The sequence below is a fragment of the Siphateles boraxobius genome, unplaced genomic scaffold, assembly GCF_051911475.1.
Source record: "Siphateles boraxobius isolate OS27281-9 unplaced genomic scaffold, OSU_SipBor_1 55, whole genome shotgun sequence".
Taxonomy (NCBI): Eukaryota; Metazoa; Chordata; class Actinopteri; order Cypriniformes; family Leuciscidae; genus Siphateles; species Siphateles boraxobius.
In genome coordinates this window covers 2,456,901-2,479,621 of record NW_027509181.1, presented here as the reverse complement: position 1 = coordinate 2,479,621, position 22,721 = coordinate 2,456,901, and the positions used below count along the sequence as shown (strand labels likewise).

Below are 22,721 nucleotides of genomic sequence, written 5' to 3'. Positions count from 1 at the left end.
GTCCGACTTCACGTCCGACTTCACGTCTCTGTTTGCAGCTCCTCCCCGCCTGCACGCGGCAACTCTCGCCGATCGGTTACATCCAGCCGCAGCCGATGTCGAACACACCTGTTAGGCTTGTTTGAGATGAGCAAAATCTGCGCAGAACCGATCACCAGTGATTAGCGCGCAATGCATCCTGGTTAGAAATGTGTCCGAGTGCGGTCCGCCTTGCTCTGATGTCATTCTGACGTGTGTCAAAAAGCTCTCGCGAGCGCAAGGCGCATGTGTTGGACTCTGCAGTTGCTCTCCACCGACTGCGCTGATTAAAAGCATGATGGGAAACGACTTGCTGACGACACAGCTTAATGTTGATTGGTTTAAACAACCGTGATGTATTGTTCTCTTTTAAAATGTTTGATTTTAAAACTCGGATATCATGTTTTATGTGTATATGTTATGTGTGGATTCCCAAACTCTCGGACAGTGCGATCTCTATGGGTTATGCAATGTCTATAAAAAAACACATAGCCTATGTCTGTATTAAAGAAAAAATTATTGATAAACACTTATTTGGAATGGAATTAAATAACAAGTACTTTGGGTGTCTTGTTCATTATATTTATTTTCATATAAAAGCAACAGAACTTAAATTACATCCAGTTTATTAGCAACACTGTGCACGAGCATGAATACCGCGATATCCATCATTGATCTCACAGGTGTAAGATCCACTGCGAGAAGAGAGAAATGTCCGGCTTGCCTGCGCTTTTTTCACTCCTCCCCTCACTGCAGCCGCCTACTCTCGCCTACATTACAGGCGAGGCAAGGCATCTCAAACAAGCCTAATGACAACATGCCACATTCACATGGGGACCACATGGCAGGATCATATGACTATAAGTGGGAATCACATGACAACAGGAAACATGACTGAGACATGAAACAAGAATATGAAACAAAACAAGACATGACAACTATATTAAATTAATTTGGGTTCCTAAAACACCAGTGTGACCATGAACTTACATGAATGTAGTTAAATCATTGAAATAATCATTTAAAAGTACAGAGGATTCTTGAAGTAAATATTTCACATCTAAGAAGCTTGGCTGACAAAAAGGTTTGGGAACCCCTTCCCTATATTTAGCTCAGGGGAGTGGGAGTGAAGAGAGTGTTTGCTTAAAGAACAGGGGACAGCAGCCGTGTGTGTGTGTATGTGTGTTTGTGCGTGCGTGTGCGTGTGTGTGTGTGTGCTCCTGATAAACCACAAAATGGGGACTGCATATAAATCACATTAAATGTTTATTGAAAATGTTAAATTGCATAACGTTTTCTGTAAGTGTGGTGTTTAGGGGTAGGGCTAGAGTTAGGGGATACAATATACAGTTTGCACAGTAAAAAAAAACTTTATGTCTATGGAAAGTCTCCATAAAACGTACAAAGCCAATTTGTAAGGCCTGAAGACAATTTGTTGGAGAGAACATTTGGGGTATCTTAAAATATTTTATACGCTATACATTTGTTCTGAACAGTGTGTGTGAAAATCGGGGGATGGCGAGCTAATTCTGTCTGCAGCTGTCATTTTTTCCACCACACCTTCTCTTGTAGTGGCACTTAAACTCTGTCTGAATTGTTGAATTATTTTAAATGACTATTTATACCACTTCCACTTATAATATTACTACTGTGCAGTCAGTGCCAAGGCAATATTTTTGCTTGTTCTTCACACATGGCAAAATCTTCCAATTATAAAATACATTACAAAAACATTACTCCAAGATAATTACAGACACCAAGAATATGAATTTGATCCACAGGAAATTCACTTTCTAATTAAATGTATAGCTTTAATGCACTGTAAAGTGCAGTGGACAGACATCTAGTTAAATGGATGTTTTAAAATACACTATATTGCCAAACGTTTTAGGACGTCTGCCTTTACATGCACATGAACTTTAATGACATCCCATTTTTAATCCGTAAAGTTTGAAATGGAGCTGGCCACTCTTTACAGCTTTAACAGCATCAACTCTTCTGGGAAGGCTTTCCACAAGGTTTAGGAGTGTGTTTACGATAACTTTTGACCATTCTTCAAGAAGTTTATTTGTGAGGTCAGGCACTGATTTTGGACGAGAAGCTCTCAGTCTCTGCTCTAATTAATCCCAAAGGTGTTCTATCGGGTTGAGGTCAGGACTCTGTGCAGCCAGTCCAGTTCCTCCACACCAAACTCATCCATGTCTTTATGGTCCTGCTTTGTGCACTGGAGAGCAGTCATGCTGGAACAGGGACGTCCCCAAAGTCTTCACACAAAGTTGGGAGCATGAAATTGTCCAAAATGTATTGGTATGCTGAAGCATTAAGAGTTCCTTTCACTGGAACTAAGGGGTCAAGCCCAACCCCTGAAAAACAACCCCACACCATAATCCCCCCTCCACCAAACAACCACACACCATAACCCCCCTCCCCCAAACAACCCCACACCATAATCCCCCCTCCACCAAACAACCCCACACCATAATCCCCCTCCACCAAACAACCCCACACCATAATCCCCCTCCACCAAACAACCCCACACCATAATCCCCCTCCACCAAACAACCCCACACCATAGTTCCCCCTCTACCAAACAACCTCACACCATAACCCCCCTCCCCCCAAACAAACCCACACCCTAATAAAGGTTGAATTCAAATCAAATACCATATTGCACGTACCACTTCTGAATAGCATGTCTACTTCATAAATTGTATAAAAAGTTTGGAAATATATGGTTCAGATCACTCAAACCATATATAGAAATGGGTGCCTCCTTATATGGTCACCAATGGAGCCTGTATGTCATCTAGTGCAAAAGATTCGTACTACGCCCAAACGAAATCTTACTGAAAGCAATTTTTTTGAGATATCAACCTAAAATTTGGAACTCAACTTTTCAGATTTTTGGCTTTGATTCTCTTGAAGTTGTATAGTCGATCATGTTTTATAAAATATACATTTTTTATATATATATTTTTAAAATTTCTATTTTTACATGTTCATAAACTTTTTTACAATAATCTGCCAAGTGTCTCCTTTAAAAGAGACCAAACTTAAATCTGCGCTCCAAAGTATTCAAGATTTATGTTAGAAATGTTATATTCAGCTCTATGTTCAAAAAGTGGGACTGATAGTTAACAGTGGAGCCAAAGAAAAGACCAAGTTCACTGCAGAGACAGTGTCAGTTTCCACAACCCTGTATTTCAATACATGCATTCAGTGTTGGGCCCAGGATAAATGTCTGCTATGGATTGCATATATGGTGTGAAGAGGGAGGGCTGCAGAATGCTGTTTTGGACTATCCCGGAGGTCTATAAGCTCCTCGATATAGAGCACCAGAGCTTGAAAATGATGTTTAGTCATCAAACTCCCCTTCTATTCAGACATTTATTCATAAAATACACACCACATATCCAGTGTACATATATGGTACAGCACCTTTATCATTTTCCAGAATCAATATGTTGTTAGCTACTGTAAGAAGTAAATCTTTAGATAATTTACTGTGTTATAATCTTAAAATCATATTTAAATTATTTACATTTAGTGACTTACAAATGAATAGAAGATTGAAAAAACAAACACATATAAATGTTAAACTATCATATGTTGGTAATATGTTTACTTTAAAGGATAAATGCGGTATACGCAGTTATGTCATTATTTTTATATGGTAAGAATGATGCCTTCTTACTGGACACAAGAAAGTGAACATAATGCATAAGTGGAAATTAGTTCATTGGAGAATATTGTTAAATACTAGTTATACATGGACAACCAAACAATGTCTTACAAATATTCAAATCCCCCAAAATGCTTATTAACCATGATAGTATAGTAATTGATGTCTCTAATTAGATCTTTTGAGTAAGTGAAGAACACTAACCCTTGTTTGTCTCTTTACATGATAATAGAGAAACATTATCTAAAGATAATGTTGGAAATGTTCAGTGTACAGGACTGTCATTTAAAAGATCCCATTTTTTTCGGTTGATGTTAAGTGGTCTAATTTACAGCCAGTATTGATTCATAAAACTTATATTGACCAATTTCTTATTGTGAAATTTTACCATTGTCTGGCAATGGTATGTCATATAGGAAAATTATACCATGGGTTGTTTTAAAATTCTTTCTTCCAGAAAAGATATACTAAGGCTTACATTAATCTACAAATTAATTCTCAACAGAGACCGATGAGAAGAAACTGAGCCTTTCAGTCAAGGCAGCAGCAATCTCCTTGCCCTTGCCATATTTGCCCACAAGGTAAACCAAACTATTGCCAAAATTACTGGACTGAATTCACCTCATTCCAAGGCGTGCAAATCCTATTTTGGATCAGGAATGAAAAGTGACACCAAAGCACTTCATACACCTCCTGTCTTGTACTTTCACCAGCACTCACTTTCCTAAACCTGATGTTCAGGCTAAAGTTAGCACACCCAGGCCAGTATATAAGACCCCAAAAGGAACTACGAGCATGTCAGTCACATAAGTGTGGTGTATACTTCTCCTCTTTTGACCAACAGCAAAAAAATTGAGAGATGGTGAGTGTTTTTAGAAGTATATATATATATATATATACATATATATATATATATATTGTATATATTTTTAAATATATATAAACTAACTGAGTTGCCAGTGCACTTAATAACTTTACAAAGCATCCTTCTTTGACACCTTCTAAAATATAGAGCCCTATTACCACTGGAAATATAAACTTGAATTTGCAACATGAAAAATAGCTTTTCATTGGTTGATTAGCAGAATATTTATATTATGACAGAAGTCGTAACTGTGGAAATGGAGCAGCAAAACATTCAAGTGTGTTTTTCACTCCATACATAATGTGTTTCTCTTTAGGCACCCAAGAAGGCCAAGAGGAGGCAGCAGGCAGAGGGCGGCAGCTCTAATGTATTCTCCATGTTTGAGCAGAGCCAGATCCAGGAATACAAGGAGGTACAGTGCTCATTCTTCAGTAATTTGACTTATTTTTCTTAAAACTCTGCTAAACCTAAAATTAGTTCAGTACATAAATTCCTTTATCATAAATGTTTTCCCTAAAATATTTTACATATTCTACAATATCCTTAAATATCCCCAAAGTCCTGTTGTACATTCTGTGACCTTTTAACAACTTAGACAAGCGGCCAGCAGCTGCCAAGATACTTCTTGATTTCAGATGTCATCTCCAGTTTCAACTATGTTCAGTAGAATGACATCAAGACCTGATGCCAGAAAGGGAAATGTATTTCACAACTACAAAATCAATCCTTTCTTCTGTGAAAACATCTTGTGTGTCTTTGGGGACATATGATGAAATTAGTAGTAACTTCATTTAAAATTCATACCCTTTGAAAAGTGTAATTTAAAGCCTAGTAACACTCTGAAGATTGTTGTTAGTAGTTACCAATAATTCTCAATGGTATGTTACAGACACCCAATCCCCACCCCATAAAAATGACTGATGTTTTCTGCTTGGATAAAATGCAAAATGAACTGGCATAAACTGTCTTACCCTCTCTAAAACAAACAGGCCTTCACAATCATCGACCAGAACAGGGATGGTATTATCAGCAAGGACGATCTGAGAGATGTGCTGGCCTCCCTGGGTCAGCTAAATGTGAAAAATGAGGAGCTTGAAGCCATGGTCAAAGAAGCCAGCGGTCCCATCAACTTCACTGTCTTCCTAACCATGTTTGGTGAGAAGCTAAAAGGTGAGTTGTTAAAATCTTCTCTGACTTAGTTTATTCTTGTAATCACAAATAATTTTTATTGTTCATACTTTTGGTTAGGGATTAAGTATTATTATTTATAACTTTCACTTCAGCACATAACTTTTACCTGCCAGATACATTTAAATGCATTTGGCAGACACTGTAATTCAAAGTGACTTACAGTGCTTTAAAGGTAAACATATTATCAGTACATGTATTTCCTGGTAATCAAACCCATGACCTTGCCGTTGCTAGCACCATGCTCTACTGACTTACATTTAATGGTTATGTAAATGTACAAAATATAGTTTTGTATTTATAGAATGCATAGTATTGACATCTCAATAAGTATTCACATCAAGTATTCGCAACATTTATTCAACTCTTCATTAAGGTGCTGACCCTGAGGATGTTATCGTGAGTGCTTTCAAAGTTCTGGACCCTGAGGCTACAGGCACCATCAAAAAGGAATTGTAAGTGTCCTGACTCATTGTTGTTCACACTAGAGAATGCTGAACTTTCATGAAGCCCTTACAACTATGATGAAGATTCATTTTCAAGAATATAACATTTGTTTTATTCTATAGCCTTGAGGAACTCCTAACCACCCAGTGCGACAGATTTACAGTCGAGGAGGTTAGTTGTAGTTGGATTTTAATGAATGGTGTTTGCTAAAGCAAGAACCATAATTACTGTTTGTGCTATGGCAGGAATTCAAACTGTATGGCTTGTTGAGGAGAAATGTGGGATTAAACAAGTAAAAAAAATATCCCTTAGCCATACATTTATACTATCGCCAGGTCTTATTTGCTAAATGTGAACAATTAGGGATTAAGGTACTATAAACATTAACATCAAGAATCTCTTTAAAGCTGTTTTGAAATAATGTGTTTTGTGAAAAGCACTATACATTGAAGATAGAACCCGAGCCATATTTAGAGACATAGGGGTTTTCTTTTTCAGTTGGGCCAGTAAGCAAGCACCCAGAACAACGTAGTCATTGCCTAGCAATACATTAAAACATTTTTTTTAAATGTTAACATGTTGCCTTTGTTTTACTTGACAAATTATTTAAGATCTTCTGGTTGTTATCTTCTTCTAGATGACAAACCTTTGGGCTGCCTTCCCTCCAGATGTGGCTGGAAACGTAGACTACAAGAACATCTGCTACGTCATAACACATGGAGAGGAGAAAGAGGAAGAATAACTCAATCCATCAACCATCTTTCTACCTCCTCATTACCACACCATCTTGTCACATATTCAGTCTCCCCATGGTCCATCTGTCCTCTCATAGAAACACTTGTCTAAACTGGAGGTCTTTTGGCATTTGGGCTCTCTGAAAGTGAGTTACTTGTAGCTAATGTGATTATTTTCAATAAAATAATCTAAAATCATGAAATCACAATCTCTCTGTTCTGTCTGCCATGTAGTGTTTCCCTTCATAAATGTATAGGAAGAGGAGATATTTAAAGAGATGGTGCATCTCTGTAATAGAGCACCATAATCTCTCTCAATGTTTCCCGTTTGTTTTCTTGGAGAGACAGAAAAAGTAGGGAGGAAAGACATTGAACACTAATAGAAAACAGAGGAAGACAGAGTGAGGACGAGGAAAAGAAACAAAAGAAAACATCTTTATTTTTACTTTTTCTCCCTTGTTCACTCCACCATTCCAAAGTCTTCTTTTCTGCATTTTTCTTTATTTTCTCTTGATTCATCTATTTGTCCTCAAAACCACCTGTAACTTAAAAGTAACACAAATAAAAGCACATAAATCTTTCTTATACATTGTGTCTGTTCTTGTCAGGTTCATGCACTTACAGTAGAACCAATAAGAAATCAGTTAATGGGGGATTGGTTGTTAAAATTGACTTATACTGAAAATGTTAATTTCCTGTCATCTCTTTGAATATCTGAAAGGCAGGTTTTTCCTAATGTCTGTCATTATTAACAGGACACATTTTACCCAGGGAAATTAATTGTTTAGTCAATAATTCAAGAAGGTCCAGACTTTAAAGCTCTTTCTAACTTGTACTTGGCCTTAAAAGTAACATAGCTCTACCAAAAAGACTCGTATGAATGGATTTTATTTTGTAAAATGATTTTACAGACAAAATAAATAAGTAAACTCTCGACAAGCTCCGTATCAAAGTTCTTTGGTGTAGGCCCCATCCTTCCTCCAGGTCTTGAAGTTAACTGGTAGGTCCTGCCTGATGATATAGGCAGGGGTGGAGCCTACGGGAGCCATGCTGGTGCTGGTGCTGGTGAGGAGGATGGCTATGGCTATGGCTCCGCTATGACACCTACTGGCAGCTAAATAGGAGGGTAAGATCAATCTTTTTATGTCAAGCTGTGATTGGCTGCGCAAGATTATAAATTAATGACGTGGCAGTGGACTCTTTCTGGTAGAACTTACACTTACGCGTTCCTTTCTTGTAATTGTTTACTATAGCATTTGTTACAATAAATAATAAATTTAATAAATAAATAAATTTAATTTAATAAATTTAATTTAATTTAATAAATAAATAAATTTAATTACTGGTAAGACTATGCTATGCACAATAAATACAAAACAAAAAAAGCTTTCTAATTTATGTTGGGGCAGAATGATGTTTTCCCCTTTTTACATCAGTCTTTTTAGGGGCCGTTTTAGATCATGTTTGACTTTGTAGCGTTTTACTACATTCTCAATAGAATTCAAATGGCTTGCACATTTTATTATCAGCGACGCTGTCGAATATGAACGGTTCGTCCAAATCTTATCACACATTTGGAGCGCGCTGGTGAACGCGCCTATATGCTGATTCAGGTGCCACTCATGACAAATTAAACAATTAGGCTTTAGTCAGTCATATTGTGCAGGTAATTGATCCGTTCAGTTTGTACAGGTTATAAAAGCACAGAATGCACGATGTATACAATTAATCAATAGCCTGATTCTATGTTTCGGTGTAGGCCTATGTGATGTGTGACTGTGTGTGTGTTGGATAGAATCACACTGAGAGCAGGTTAACGGTCGCTGAAGATTTCTCTTTACTGAGCCTGTCACAGACAAAACTGGGACAAACACGACCAAAAGCTGGTTAGTACACAATGCATCAACGTTGCTCAGAAGTCTTAAATGAAATAAACAGATGTAACCCAGTTACGGTTATTATTAAGCTCATAAACACCTATTTACCGAGTACTGGGGTATCTATAAGGTTTTATGATTCAGATAGTATCATAACAGTGTCTGTATCCATTTTGATACATGTACTGCCCCTTTAAGAGTTAAGCTAAACTATAAAGTTTGTTTGGGATGCACTCGCAAAAAACCAAGGGGGTAATCCATCAGCCGGAAACTGAAGCCTCCCTGGGGGCCGCAATTGTAGCAGACCATCACCTGCTGTTAGCATTCCATTGACTCCCATTCATTTTGGCGTCACTTTGACAGCGAATAACTTTACATCTGAGGCGTCCAAAGACTTCATTTGTCCATTATTTATTTCTAAAGAAACACGACAATGTATAAAAGGCTCCATTACTTTGTTCCTTACGTTATGGCCCCGTAGAAGCCGTTTTTGTAAAAATAGGCAAACGATTGCGTCATAACCATGCGACTCTCTGTCGCACAGTAGAGAAATTTACGTATAGACAGGAGGAGAAGCTCGCAGACAATCTTTTACTGTCTATGAGTCAATCAGGGGGACATGGAGGCATAAAGTCAAGGGAGAAGCCCATAGAGAGTCCATAAAAGAGAGTCTAATTTGAGGAATTAGATGATTCAGATTTGTTCTGGCACAGCTACTAGAAGATTTACAACTGTCAGACAGGTTGCTCACGTCACATCTACGTCGTCAAGCTCAGTTTGAGCCGAGTACACTCAGCCATCAGTTGAAATCAAGGGGGTCGCTGTGTCCATTTCTTTTACTGTCTATGCAAAAAAACGTGTCTTTGCAGCATGTTTGTTCATTGATTGGTGATTGGTTATTTTTGACTTATTCCCGACCTCTGTGAATATAAGGGAACTTCTGATTGGAGAGAGAGGGAGATTTGCCGATCGTGAGAGAGAGAGAGTTCCTTGAGTTTGTGGAGTTTAAGACAAAAATTAATATATATAACGGCTGAATAAGTGTTGAAGCAAATTAGCTCTATGAAATATTAATAACCAATCATAACTTGTTATAATTGATTATGAATATTTGTATCAGTTAATCAGGTTAACTTGATGTAGCTACATTAACATTACAACCAATTACTCAGTTCATTTTGTGAACCCTCAATATTGGTTATTAATTAATTATATAAATGTACATTTCCGGGGCATGGGAAATGTTTTTCTTACTAAGTATTACTAAGAGCAAGTAGTCAAGATCGATATGATTATTGACTTCCAGATATGAGCTTGAGGCACGGACAACTTTACGTGTGATATGAACAAGACTTTATTAACTAGACTAAACATTTAAACTACTCTAACATACACATACGTACATGCATACCGTTTACCAAGGGAAAGCGAGCTGAAGAAGAATACAGGAAAACAAGAAGCTATAGCATTGTTTTAAATTCAGCAGATCAACAGCCTTGAGCAAACCATCACTTTAGTTCTAACACGTCCTTTAAAAGGTGTAAGGATACTTAATGTATCAAATAATGAGACCAAGTTTGATACTTGCATGTCTCGCCCCTTTGAATTAAACTGTCCTGATGCAATTTGTTGAGGCTCCAGTTGATCTTTTCTGATGTTGTTTTGATGAGAGAGAACCAGTTGAAGGTAGAGGATCTTTGGTGAATGGAAAGACAAGGCCACAGCCTAGCACAAGCTGTGTGTGTGTGTGGGGGGGGGGGGTCCTTAGAACACTTCTAGTTTAGCATCATCTTCACATCAGTACTTCTCAGGAAGGACCAAGAGAAAGAGAGAGCTAAGAGAAGATCAGAGAGTCAAGAGAGTCAAGTGGGTCCAGAGGGACAAGAGAGCTATCTGATCTTGTGTTCAGTGAATTTAAAGGGTGAAGATGTTACAGCCTCTGGATGTGTGTGAGCCAATAAGTTGTCCCTTTGGAGGGAGATTTTACGACTCTTTGTGTTCGAGCAAGGCATTTAAATCTGTAATTTCATTGGGTGTTTAAGAAAAAGAATCTTCAAGATTCTTATAATACCCATGCCTCACAAAGTTAGCAAAATGTAATGTGAATTAACAAATGGGGAACGAAGATTGGAGTTTAGACCAAATATGCCACACATATGATTTTGGTTTCCATAGTATGCAAAGTCTGAAACATTAACCCATTAGAGTTAACAAGAAAAAAAAAACATAAAAGGAAAATCATGAGATGAGAAAATTAGATACATGTTTATACATTTCTCAAGTGGTTATATATATGGAATATACAGGGGTGTGAAGTAACGAATTACAAATACTTTTTTTTTTTCAGAAATTTTACTTTTTTGAGTAGTTTAAAAATTGTGTAATTTTACTTTTACTTGAGTACATTTTAAGTGATGTATCGGTACTTTTTCTCCGCTATTTTCCTTCTGTTTGTGGTCGTTACTCGTTACATGCTTGTTTTAATTTTATTTTATTTTTATCCATCAACGTGATTGGATCGAGTAATCGGTCTCGTGACTGTCATCAGATCAAATTAAGCATAGAAAACTTGAACCGCCTATTCCTGCTGTTACCGTGACTGCTCTGGAAGTGCATTCTTCACGCATCAATTCAATCCAGATACAGGGCTCTCAAGTTTTATCAAAAGTTTAGAGTGAGATTCAGGGGAGGAGCCACCCAAATATTTGCAGCAGCGGTCCCTCGACCCGACCAAATTCGCTTCAATTTTTGCTAGCAGTTCAATTTTGCCTATTGTTCATAATTGACCAGCACAAATGGAAATTATACCAATTGTTAAATCTGATAAAAAGACAAATTCATCCAAATAAAATAAATAGTTATATTTAAAAAATACAAATTTATTGAAAAATAAAAATAAATTTGACCCCAAACAAGCCAACTGAACATCAGTGCTCAATGTACATAACATTGTGTCATAACAACTTGCCCTGAGCATGTATGTCAAGACCCAAACCGGTCACCTTTACAGGGGTCATCGGATGCCCATTTTCCACAAGTTGGTATGATTCTTTTGGGTCTTCATGTAAAGTTTGTAACATACTTTGGTTAAAATTTCTCAATGGTTGTGTAAAACAACACCCTTTTTACCTCTTCAAAAACAGCTCTGTTCACAGCTACCCGTTTCGGTGCATGTCTCTTTAAATGATAATGAGCAACCACTTTTTGAGGATTAAAAAAAAGTGAATGGATTTTTTTCATTGCATGGTGATTGTGTCCAAACACGGCAAAGACACATTTATTTGCAAATACCATATAAAGTGTATTTTGCATCCAATGACCCCTTTAAAAGCAGTTGGAGAGTTTTTGAATGCATCAAAAATTATTTAGCACGAATTTGGCTATACTCCTCAACATCAGCTCTCATTGTCTTTGATCACAGGCAAGAGATATCGTCCAGGAATCGTAAAATCAAAATGCTAAAAAAAAAATAAAATAAATGAAGAGGTCCGCAAACCGCATTCATCAGACCGTGCTCTTTCAACTTCCACTCCGTGTGTGCGCGTGTTGTCTAGTAACGAACGTGCTTGCAGCGGGAACACATAATTTACCCGGAAACAACTAATTCTAATTTCTGATTGGCTGGTAGCTAGCATTTAACTCTGTATAACTCGAGACAGATGCTATGAACTCGGCAGAGAACTTCCCCCCGTTTGCCTGCGTCTCGTCCATTAATTGTATAGCGGGACAAGTTCCCTTACTCCTCACCGTGAGAAACACAAGGTGTGGCGTGTGAGCGTGTGAACGGGTTGAAATGCGTGTGTCTCGAGACTTGAGAGCCCTGTAGATATCAGCGTCTTCCTCTAATATGCTAAAGGTACATTTCACATTTCTGCTTAATATGATATTTATATAGGCTGGCCCGTCTACAGGGCCTAACATTTGGTCTGAGGTTGGGGGTATTGCGTGACGAGTTCATAATGCGGTGAATTCCCGCTCCCATTTACTTCACAATCACATTATAGAGAGACGCGCGTCACGATCTGTGCAATACCGCGTCTCCCGCTCGCCATGCCGCCAGATTCATAAACTCGTGCACTCTATGAACCATGGCGTTAACTTGAACTGCATTTCTGTCAGTGCGTGACTACAGCTCGTTAATAAACAATCTTTGTTTTTTTAATTGATGCATTATACAATCCGTCTTCGGCAAGTGCACTTGCGCAAAAACATTTTTCATGTTCAACTTTTGTTTTTTTGTGTGTGGATGCTGCTGATAAAACAAAACAGCGTGTGTGTGTGTGTGTGTGTTTGTTTGTTTCTTTTGTAAAAGTTTTCTGGATATAACTTCCCTATTTAATGCACAATTTTCCTTACAAATTATATTATCAGCATTACAATGTGAGTAAATGTAGCCGTGTAAAATGTAAGGGATGATGCCACCCTTCTAGAACAGTGTGCATTTACGTTTAATTTGTAACATATTTAATAGCATGGAATTAAAGTGTGTAAATAGTGTTAGCTCACTATCTTAGCCTTTTTCAGTGCATTAGGTCAAGTAATTGATGATATTAGTGATTCTCATTTATCAAAACACTAACATTGGTACTGTTTTGGAGAGAAATTGGGTATTTTTTAATCTCTATTTAACCCAACCCAATGGTGTTGCCGAACTATCATATGAGTTTCTAAAGGTTTTTGAATTCTTTGCACAGTTATGAATATTGATATTTTATGTGCAACAATAGCATGCTCAGGCCCAGTGGCTTTTCGCCTAATTTTAAATGCTTTTCCCCCCCAAATAATATGATTTAAATGGTGATGAGTGTACTGATTTGATGCATTTTAAAAAGATAGATGATAGATATTCTTCAATCTTTCTGACAAAGAACAAAATATAATGTGAATTACAGTATGTGCAATTTTTTTAAATGTATAAATTGTATTGCACAGTGTTTATTATAAGGGGTAGAATCCGCAGCTCAGTATACTCACTACTCATGAGTACTTTTAAGTAAGCTACTTTTTTACTCTTACTCAAGTAGTTTTTTGGACAAGTAGTTTTTACTCTACTCGCACTACATTTTTTGGAATGTAATGGTACTTTTTCTTGAGTATGTTTTTTTCAGTACTCTTTCCACCACTGAGAATATATAGGATCAGCAGAGATTATTTCTCCTTCTCAGTAAGAATTCATTAAGAGTCACATCTCTCAGGAATTACCTTTTTGAGGTCGTAAAAAGGTTCTTATCTATGTAACAGGACACTGTGATTGTCCGAGTTCTGCAAGTGGTGTTAGCTTCGGGGGAAGTTACACAGATCTTTGTTGGGGAGAGTGAGTTTGCTGGACTATTCATTAAATATAATGAATAATTTGTGTGTGTGATTGGTCCAGACGCTACAGTGTGTTATACTTACATGTTAGGTGGTATAAGGGTTTTGAAGACGGGTTTGTTTTGTTTGAGTTTCTTTTATTTTCTGTATAAGAGTTTAATGAAAGAGTTATCTCATTCGGATCCCGCTTCTATTTGTGACGGAGAGCCAAAAAAAAACAGATGGCTACTTGTTATTGAATGCAAACAGTCATTTCAGTTTAGTTTATTCATGGATAAGACTGATTTCTGAGAGCTGAGAAACTCTGGACCAGGCCCAGTGGTGGTTCTACATTGAATTACACTCTGGGCGAGACAGCATCTCAGCGTCCCTTTCGAAGTGTTTCTCCCTTATTGGCTCTTGTCACCTGGAAAATGCTATCCTGACATTAACCCTCGTTTTTTTAAAATCGCCGAACACATTTCCTTTTAGGTTCAATTTTTTAAGTTTTTTTGGCAACGAGGATTCCTTCTCCGCTGGCTCTGAACGAAAATGCATTGTGGAAACGTGTTTAGTTTGGTTAGTGCAAAAACAGGAGAGTCCTCTCAAAACATCAAGATAATGTGTTCTTTCCCTCAAGGATAGCTAAACTTTAGTCTAACTGGAAAGTAAGGGTTTAACAAAGAAATGGTCCCTTAAACTCTTGGCTACAATGACCCCTATATGTTTTAACATGTTGAAGACCTTTCTCAAACACAAAACAAGTCCATATTTCATTTCTGGAAGCTTGGCTAAATAAGCAAGCACTGTTACTGCATTCAGATATCAAATACAGACATTAAAGAATACATGAAAAGAATATTTCAGTAATTACACTGGTAACTTCTATAACAAAGTAAAATCTCCAGAGAAGTCATTCAACTCATTTGATATTTAGAAGGAAAAATATTGATTAATACCTGAATTATAATCAATCATTACATACATTGAAGCAGCAGTGGATTCCAATCCACCCCCTTCACAGTTATTTAACTATTGCAATTACAACTGGAAACACACTTTTTAAGGTGCACAATCTCCACCTCCAACATTGCCAAAAGACAATGAACACAATTCTGCACAAAATATGACAGTTATATAAGTTATCAGAACTTAAATAAATATTCACTATATACATAAATGTGCCCAAATATATACAATCAGATATATCAAAAATGCAATGAGAGCAGAGAGCAACAATAATATCAAATATTAAGAATAACATTCAAATAAAATATAAAATAAATATTCTAAATAGCACAAATCCTTTATCACACAAACCATTAGCTCTTTGGTTACTGCCTTGAATTCTATGCATAGCATACTTTTAGTTATGACTTGTTAAACTATACTTTGTCTCGAAATAGAGTTGTAGCAAATAAACAGCAAATGTTCATCTTTGAAACTACCTACAGATTTTAAAATTCCGTTTGCTAATTATAGGGCCTAATGTTAACCCAACTGATGGAAATAAATAATAACTGAACTCGTAACAGTTTTGTTGCAAAGCACAATATTATGGTGAAATTAGATCTTGTGTTTGAGTTAAAACCGAATTATTGTTGTATAAGCATAGCAAGCATCATAGCAAAAAGGCTAACAAACGTAAGAGTTATAGCCACCAATTTACATTACCCCTACATTCACCATGGCATGGATACCGTAATCATACAGAAAGAACATCTTCTCCTCTTCTTCTTTTCTTTCTAAATTGGGCACCTGATGGTTTTGACTTTTTCCTGTCCATCTGTGTTTATTTGGCATTCGACAATCAAAAGATTTCCCATTTTCCCCCATTCCCCCCCATGTTCATTCCATTTTGGAGAGATCCAGAGGTGAACTGTCCCCTGCACCCCCCTTCCCTTTATAGTATAAGAATATTACTATAAGAGTATAAATATATTTAATCTGGGTTACAGTAGTCAACTAGGGTAATAGGAGGGTCTAATGATGCAGCAGACACAAGGGGATCCATTTGCAGCTTTTATTGGAGTAGTCAAACAGGCAGGAATCAACAACAGCAAACATGGCAACGGAGACAAGGCAGAGACAAACCAGATAACAGGCAATGGTCGGGGTAGGCAGCAAAAAGCAAGGCCCAGAAAGCAACCCAAGTCAGGGCGGGCAGAGAACAGGCAGAAACGGGATACACAGTCCAAGGTCAAGATAATAATAAATCCACCGGGAGAAACGCTCAGAAATGACAGCCAGGAAAGTCAAGACTTCCCACTGGTGTGGTGCGTGGAAGTGGTTTATATGTGTGTGTGTGAATTAGATGCAGGTTTGTGTAATCAGCGCAGTGCAGGTGTATGGTGTAAAGTGTTATCAGTCCAGGGAGGTGCATGAAGGCAAATGTAGTCCGTGATCACCCAGGGAGTGCGTGGCTAATCGTGACAGATGGACATTAATATAAAGTCGAGAGTCATTTTTAGAACCTGGGTGCTCTGGCCTATTTAAGGGTAGGGGGCGCTACATAAATTGGGGGTTCGTCTGGGATTCTACTTACTGTTACCCTGATAAAAATAAAAAAAGACACTGAAAACAAGAACAGTTTTATTTTAAGCTTAAATAAGTGAACTGATAATTATCTGCCAGAAGTTTCACCATGGCCTTTGGAAGTAGCCCACTCCTGCTCGCTGAACTCTGGTGTAAGGAGGCAGAGGTTAAGGAGGATCATGCCATACTGTTGATTGGCGTACCTGCAACTACTGAAGTAGCAAGTATTGAGGATACTGTTCAGACTGTGAAAGTTTTTCGAAGAGTGCGGGTTAGAGACTCAGAATTGGGGCCAAATCCTGGTACCCTCTTGGTGCTATGTGAGTGTCGTGAGGTCATCGACCCTGCCCGTATTCCAGCTGAACTGCTGCGGCCTGATGAAGAAGAGTCGTGGAAAGTTGTAGTGGCACCTCATGATGTTTCAGCCTCTGAGTTTTCCAAGAAATTGTCAAAGTTCTTAACGGTTGAAGGAAAATCTATGACTGACATGCAGGCCTTGTTCTCTCCGCACAGTTCCAGTTCCCCTGAGTCCATCATACCTGCAGTGGGTGAACTTCTGGAAAAGACAACGAAACCATCAGGTGAAACAAATGATTTTATAAAAACTTGTATAAAAAGTTTATAACAGCTACTTAAATGAACTAAGGCCTAGTCCTGACTTAATCTAAGACCATTTTGTGAAACAGGGCCTTAATATTTGGTAATATTATTGATTTGACTGCACTGACACTTGGATGAGAATAAAACTTAAACCGAATTGAGCTGAGTAAGGACACCTTTATGCAGAGCTGTTTTATAGCTGATTCGACTTTGTTCCATGATTAATTTTGCAACATCAACACTTTTATTGAACTGAATTGAATCTACATTGAAATGACAAAGTGAATAATGACAACTGTCTTCTGAAGAGCTCCTTGAATCCGAATTGAACTCATTTCATTGAATTTTAGTCATTGAACTAAACTGAATCAAAACTGAACTAACTCCAGCTGAACAATGACACTATTGTCTTTTTAGAGATGCTTTTTTGCATAATTGAATTCTGTTTGCAGTATTGATCATTATGTTCATGTTTATCACTGTAAAGCTGCTTTGAAACAATATGTATTGTGTAAAGTAAAAGTATTGTGGTAGATGTTTCTCCTACGCACCTGACTTAGGTTGTAGCGAGTGTCCCTGACACCTGAAAATGTTATACTCAGTTGAGTTCACTTCTGACCGCTCGAGTTGACGCCTAAGTGTAGATTTTCCGACCGCATAAAATGCTTAAGAATTATAGTTACCTGACTGTCTCTTATATTATAGTCTCTTTCCGTTCAAACACTATCACTTGGGAATAAGGTCTCTAGTGTTCTTAACCCGCTGCATACTATCACTTGGGAATAGAAGTAAGATCACTAGTGTTTCGCTAAATAACTAGTTCCACTAACTAACTAACTTGCTGCGCAGCAATAATAACCGACAAACTTCAGACAATGCCTTCGAATATGCTTTAATCACGGCCGGAGGATCTCAGACAAATATCAGAGAGAATTCCACCAGCAAAAAAGAATACAACAGTTTTTATAGAATAGGAGCATGTAAAAAAGTAACATGATACATTACATAATTTACATACAATTTGATTGGTTCTTTATATGCAAACCGTTCTGTTACTAGGGAGAAGCAAATTTAGCAAATCATTAAAAAATGCAAAAAGTTCAGTTGATTACTCAATATGTCATGAGACTATTCTAGACAGTATATTTTTGATATTGTCTGGTCAGCATCTTAGAATTTTCCATCGACACATTTTTCAGAGTACATTTTGTTCAAGGGTTTAGAATGTTAGGCCTAAAAGAGAAGTAAGGAAAAGAAAATCCATCACAGTATGAACATTGCATGAGTACTATGTTTCATCATATCTCTTTGTTCTTCTCAGCCAAAGAGTTTGATGAAGCAGGGGTGGCAGTATGGTTTGCTGTCCTGTTCTTTGAAGCAGCCCTTACTAAGGGGTTTCAGGCAGAAGTGGCACACCAGATGGTGTGGGTGAAACTTGGCACCCATTGCGGTGACACAGCGCCCCAGGATGGGCTGCTGGCATGCCTGGCACAAGCTGCCTCGGGACTGGTGGTAGTGAGCTTCACATAAGGGTTGGCCCTCATGCTCAAAGAAACTCCCATTCACAAATGGGCTATAGCATTCCTGCAGAAAGTAATGAAGAATACACGTTGTGTTAAGTTACTAACAAAAGAGACATAACCATTTCTCAAATATATATGATATATATATATATATATACACACATATATATGTTTTTTATGTCAAACAAAGTGTTCTTGCAGGACTCCCTTAAGAAACACTTCAACTGTATACATTTGAGTGAGCTCTCAAGTGTTTTGCTGTACATTGCTGCAGTATGTGCTTTTACACCACCATAAGCCTTGACAGTAACTTCACAATCCTTCATATGTGGAGAGTAGCTAACTATCAGTAGCGACGCTACTTAACTTACTACATTTATCTGTATCTTGACAGTAGCTCAGATGCTTTTAAAACAGTGAAACAGTGTAGCTTTTCCAGTAGCTAGTAGCGGTGTAGTGCGACCAAAGCTACATTCTGTTTTTTATTCTGACAAACCTGCAATGCATTGAAGCAGCACAGTGTCTTCTTATTAGATCACAAACTAAAATTGTGCATTACTGCCATCCATTGTTTCATCACGCATATTGCAGCTTTCTGAGACCGTCTGATGAGAGACCGTCTGATGATTATCTAAACAGGAGCGGGTTGATATCAGGCTTGTGCAAAATTCTGAATTTCAGAATTGGCCTCCATTCAATTCATGAATTGGAATTTGAATTGAATTGACTCAGCCCCACAGGAAGTTGAATTTGAATTGGAATGACAGGAAGTGGAATTAAATTCATGGCAATTCAAAGAAATTCTACACAGTCAGACATAGGGTGACCACCATCAAACAAACCAAATGTGGGACATGTTACCAACATTAAAACATAACCTGAAACTGTTATATAATGTCCATTTAACTTAATAAAAACATATGTATTCTGCATTTCAGCTGATAAAAATACTTTATTTAGTAAAAATACTTTTATTTATTTATTTAGATATCTGGATTTAATTGATGCGTGAAGAATGCACTTCCACAGCACTCGATCCAATCACGTTGATGGATAAAAATAAAATTAAATTAAAACAAGCATGTAACGAGTAACGACCACAAACAGAAGGAAAATAGCGGTGAAAAAGTACCGATACATCACTTAAAATGTACTCAAGTAAAAGTAAAATTGCACAATTTTTAAACTACTCAAAAAAGTAAAATTTCTGAAAAAAACTACTTAATTACAGTAACGTGAGTATTTGTAATTCGTTACTTCACACCCCTGTATATATATATATATATATATATATATATTAGTGGTGGGCCGTTATCGGCGTTAACTTGAGACTCTTATCGGGCGATAAAAAAAATATCGCCGTTAATCTATTCTCAAAGTTGGGTTGGGATCATAAAATAGCTTTTTCGAATATCGTTATATTTTCGCGCAAATCGCGCAGCAGGGTATTTTCCTGTCAGGGACACAAGGTTTATACTTTTACATGTTACTTGGGCGATCATCGTTCCTCTCGTTACTTTACATGTTGTTATGAGTTTATTCCAAGCGCGCTGTATCTTTTTTATGGGCATGAGCGATGCTCAATTTACAAATGGATCACTCTTTTGGGTCGATTCTGTTCAAAGACTTCATCAAACAAGTTGGCAGATCTGTCTAAATCGGTTCACGAATCAGTTCTGTTCAGTTCCTCACGCACTGAATCGTCTGAACTCTGAAGCGCGTTCAATCACACTCGACACGGAGTCGTAACAGGAAGATTTAAGAACATCAAGAGCTACAGTTTAGTCTAGTGAAAGCAAATCTGCAAATGCATCATATTTTTGCCAGCGATGAAGATCCATATTAGTTGAACATCTTCGTAAGCTGTGAATGAATGATACAGGACAATAACGTTACATTCGATTTCATTTCATTCGATGTAATACATTTTACAACCAAACAGATTATTACGCCACGATAGCATTACTAAAAAGTATGACATTATCCGTTGGACATAATAATTTATAGGCTGCAAAATAATAAGCTACCATTGTGTACAGTTTATGAAATGAACACCCATCCCGCGGTAATGTGTGTGAATTGCGCAGGGGCATAGTCACACGAATAGTTTACCGGTACATTGATTGAAACTAATTTGTTTAAAAAGGAGGAGGCTATTGCCGGTAATGGCAGGTTCACATAAAATCATTATGACACATGACATTATTTTTTGATCTAACGAGCATCTGGTTTGGCGATGCAAAAACGGACTGTAGCTACGTCGTGCATATGGTTTTTTTCTTCTTTCAATTAGCCTACTATGTAAAAAAAAAACGACGTAAACATACTTCCCTACGCGAGGCGAACTATTCTCAAAGACTTACTTTTAGTCATTATTTGGGTAGCACACATATTCTGAATGCCTTCGGCAGAATTAAAATGAGCCATTTTAATCTAGATTAATCTAGATTAATTCCAAGATTCCAGTGAAATTAATCTAGATTAAAAAAATTAATCTATGCCCACCTCTAATATATATATAAACAAATGTCCACCTAAAATTGTATTTTTTCTTCTAAAGATTTACTGAAGTAATTCTGGGAGTCATGTTCTATCATGTTCCACAAAATTACAATTACAATAAATCAAACTTAATTATTTGTTCTGTGACTAGAGCTTTTAACATTCATTGCTGGGGGAAAATATTTCCTGTTAATGTAATCTGTACAAGTAGTTCAAAACTAATATCATTTATAGAATATGTAATGCAATCATATCTGAAATATACTGTAAAGCTTCATTGTTAAACACTTCACTTAAAATACCTATATGAATTTCTTAGAATTTGTTTTGATTTACAATTCTGCTTCCTTTAATTCAAATTCGAATTGTAATTCTAGGTCCTGTTTTTGACATCAATTCAAATTCAATTCAAATTCAAGAATTGAATTGGAATTTAGGAGTCATTCTCAATTCAATTCTGATTTGTGCACAAGCCTTGTTGATATATCACATGACTGAAGGTTACCCTTTTGTATGTAATTTATTCAAACCAACTGTTAAAACTGCGTCAAGTGTGCTTATCACATGTCAAAGGTTGTGGTGGGTTTTAGAACAAAGAACACAATATGTTCCCGCAAGCAGCCCGTGATTCGCATCTAAGAGCTTCTCAGTTCACAGTACATTCTGCAAGCTCCATTACTGCATGTGCTGTGATTTAACGTGCATTTTTGGCTACTCCTGTGTATCCAATTTATTTCGCATCCATTTTGTTCCATTACAATTTTGCATTTTGACAGTCCATTTGAGATATAAATTTGTGTATTGTGTGTCTTTGGATAAATGACAAAATAAAACAATACTCTTTGAAATCATAATTGTATTGCATTACAGTTTTCAAAAGCTTTTTTTTTTTTTACTTAAAACATTCTTCACTAACAAATATTCAGTTATTTGTAATATACAATGCCATTGTAAAAAAAGTACAATGTAGTTTCAATGTAGCTAGCTACGTTTGTACTTTTTTTTAGATGTGTAGCTTTACTGTATCTTAACTACTTTAAATTATGACTAGCTTGTAGTTTGTCAAACTACAGTTTTAGAGTAGCTTCCCCAACACTGTGTGATATAATTCTCATTATACATACCAAAGAATCCAGCACCTACTCACCCTACAAACAAAGCATTGTGGATGCCAAAGAGCACTTAGGGCCGAGATGTAATTCTCCATGATGGCCTGGGAACAACCTTGACAACGAGAGGCAAAGAGGGCTAGAAAACACTGCTGGCAGTACTGCTTCCCTTCACGGTCATGAAAACCTGTGGAGAATAAGCCTACAATTATTTGTCATCCTTGAGAACTACATCGCCAAGATATTTCCTCATTTAAAAAAAAAGTTATTAAATTTATTATTATGAATAGTTTTTTTTTAAATTCAAGTTATGAGCAAAATGTTGTTTGTCACTATTGCTGCATTCACG

General features: G+C 37.1%; 2 protein-coding genes across 8 annotated transcripts in view; one reads left to right on the top strand and one right to left on the bottom strand.

The window, feature by feature from the left end:
* Positions 1 to 4,432: 4,432 nt before the first annotated feature.
* On the top strand, positions 4,433 to 7,519 carry mylpfb (myosin light chain, phosphorylatable, fast skeletal muscle b). The gene is made up of 6 exons (XM_077205847.1): positions 4,433 to 4,562; positions 4,882 to 4,977; positions 5,555 to 5,735; positions 6,130 to 6,208; positions 6,323 to 6,371; positions 6,838 to 7,519. Exons 1-6 carry the CDS (start codon positions 4,560 to 4,562, stop codon positions 6,940 to 6,942), a joined length of 513 nt encoding a protein of 170 aa, XP_077061962.1. The 5' UTR covers positions 4,433 to 4,559; the 3' UTR covers positions 6,943 to 7,519.
* An 8,593-nt stretch (positions 7,520 to 16,112) lies between these two features.
* The window catches only part of LOC143714613 (transforming growth factor beta-1-induced transcript 1 protein-like), a 163,528-nt gene continuing 156,919 nt past the window's right edge, over positions 16,113 to 22,721 (bottom strand). For 6 of the 7 annotated variants that reach the window (XM_077205840.1, XM_077205844.1, XM_077205846.1 and 3 more), the window contains 2 exons: positions 22,411 to 22,559; positions 18,115 to 18,822 (listed from right to left, as the gene is read on the bottom strand). In XM_077205840.1, coding sequence (XP_077061955.1) covers positions 18,556 to 18,822; positions 22,411 to 22,559 — 416 coding nt within the window. In that variant the 3' untranslated portion in view covers positions 18,115 to 18,555. Of the gene's footprint in view, positions 17,195 to 18,114; positions 18,823 to 22,410; positions 22,560 to 22,721 lie in introns of those variants that run through there. The other variant, XM_077205843.1, reaches the window with a different exon arrangement.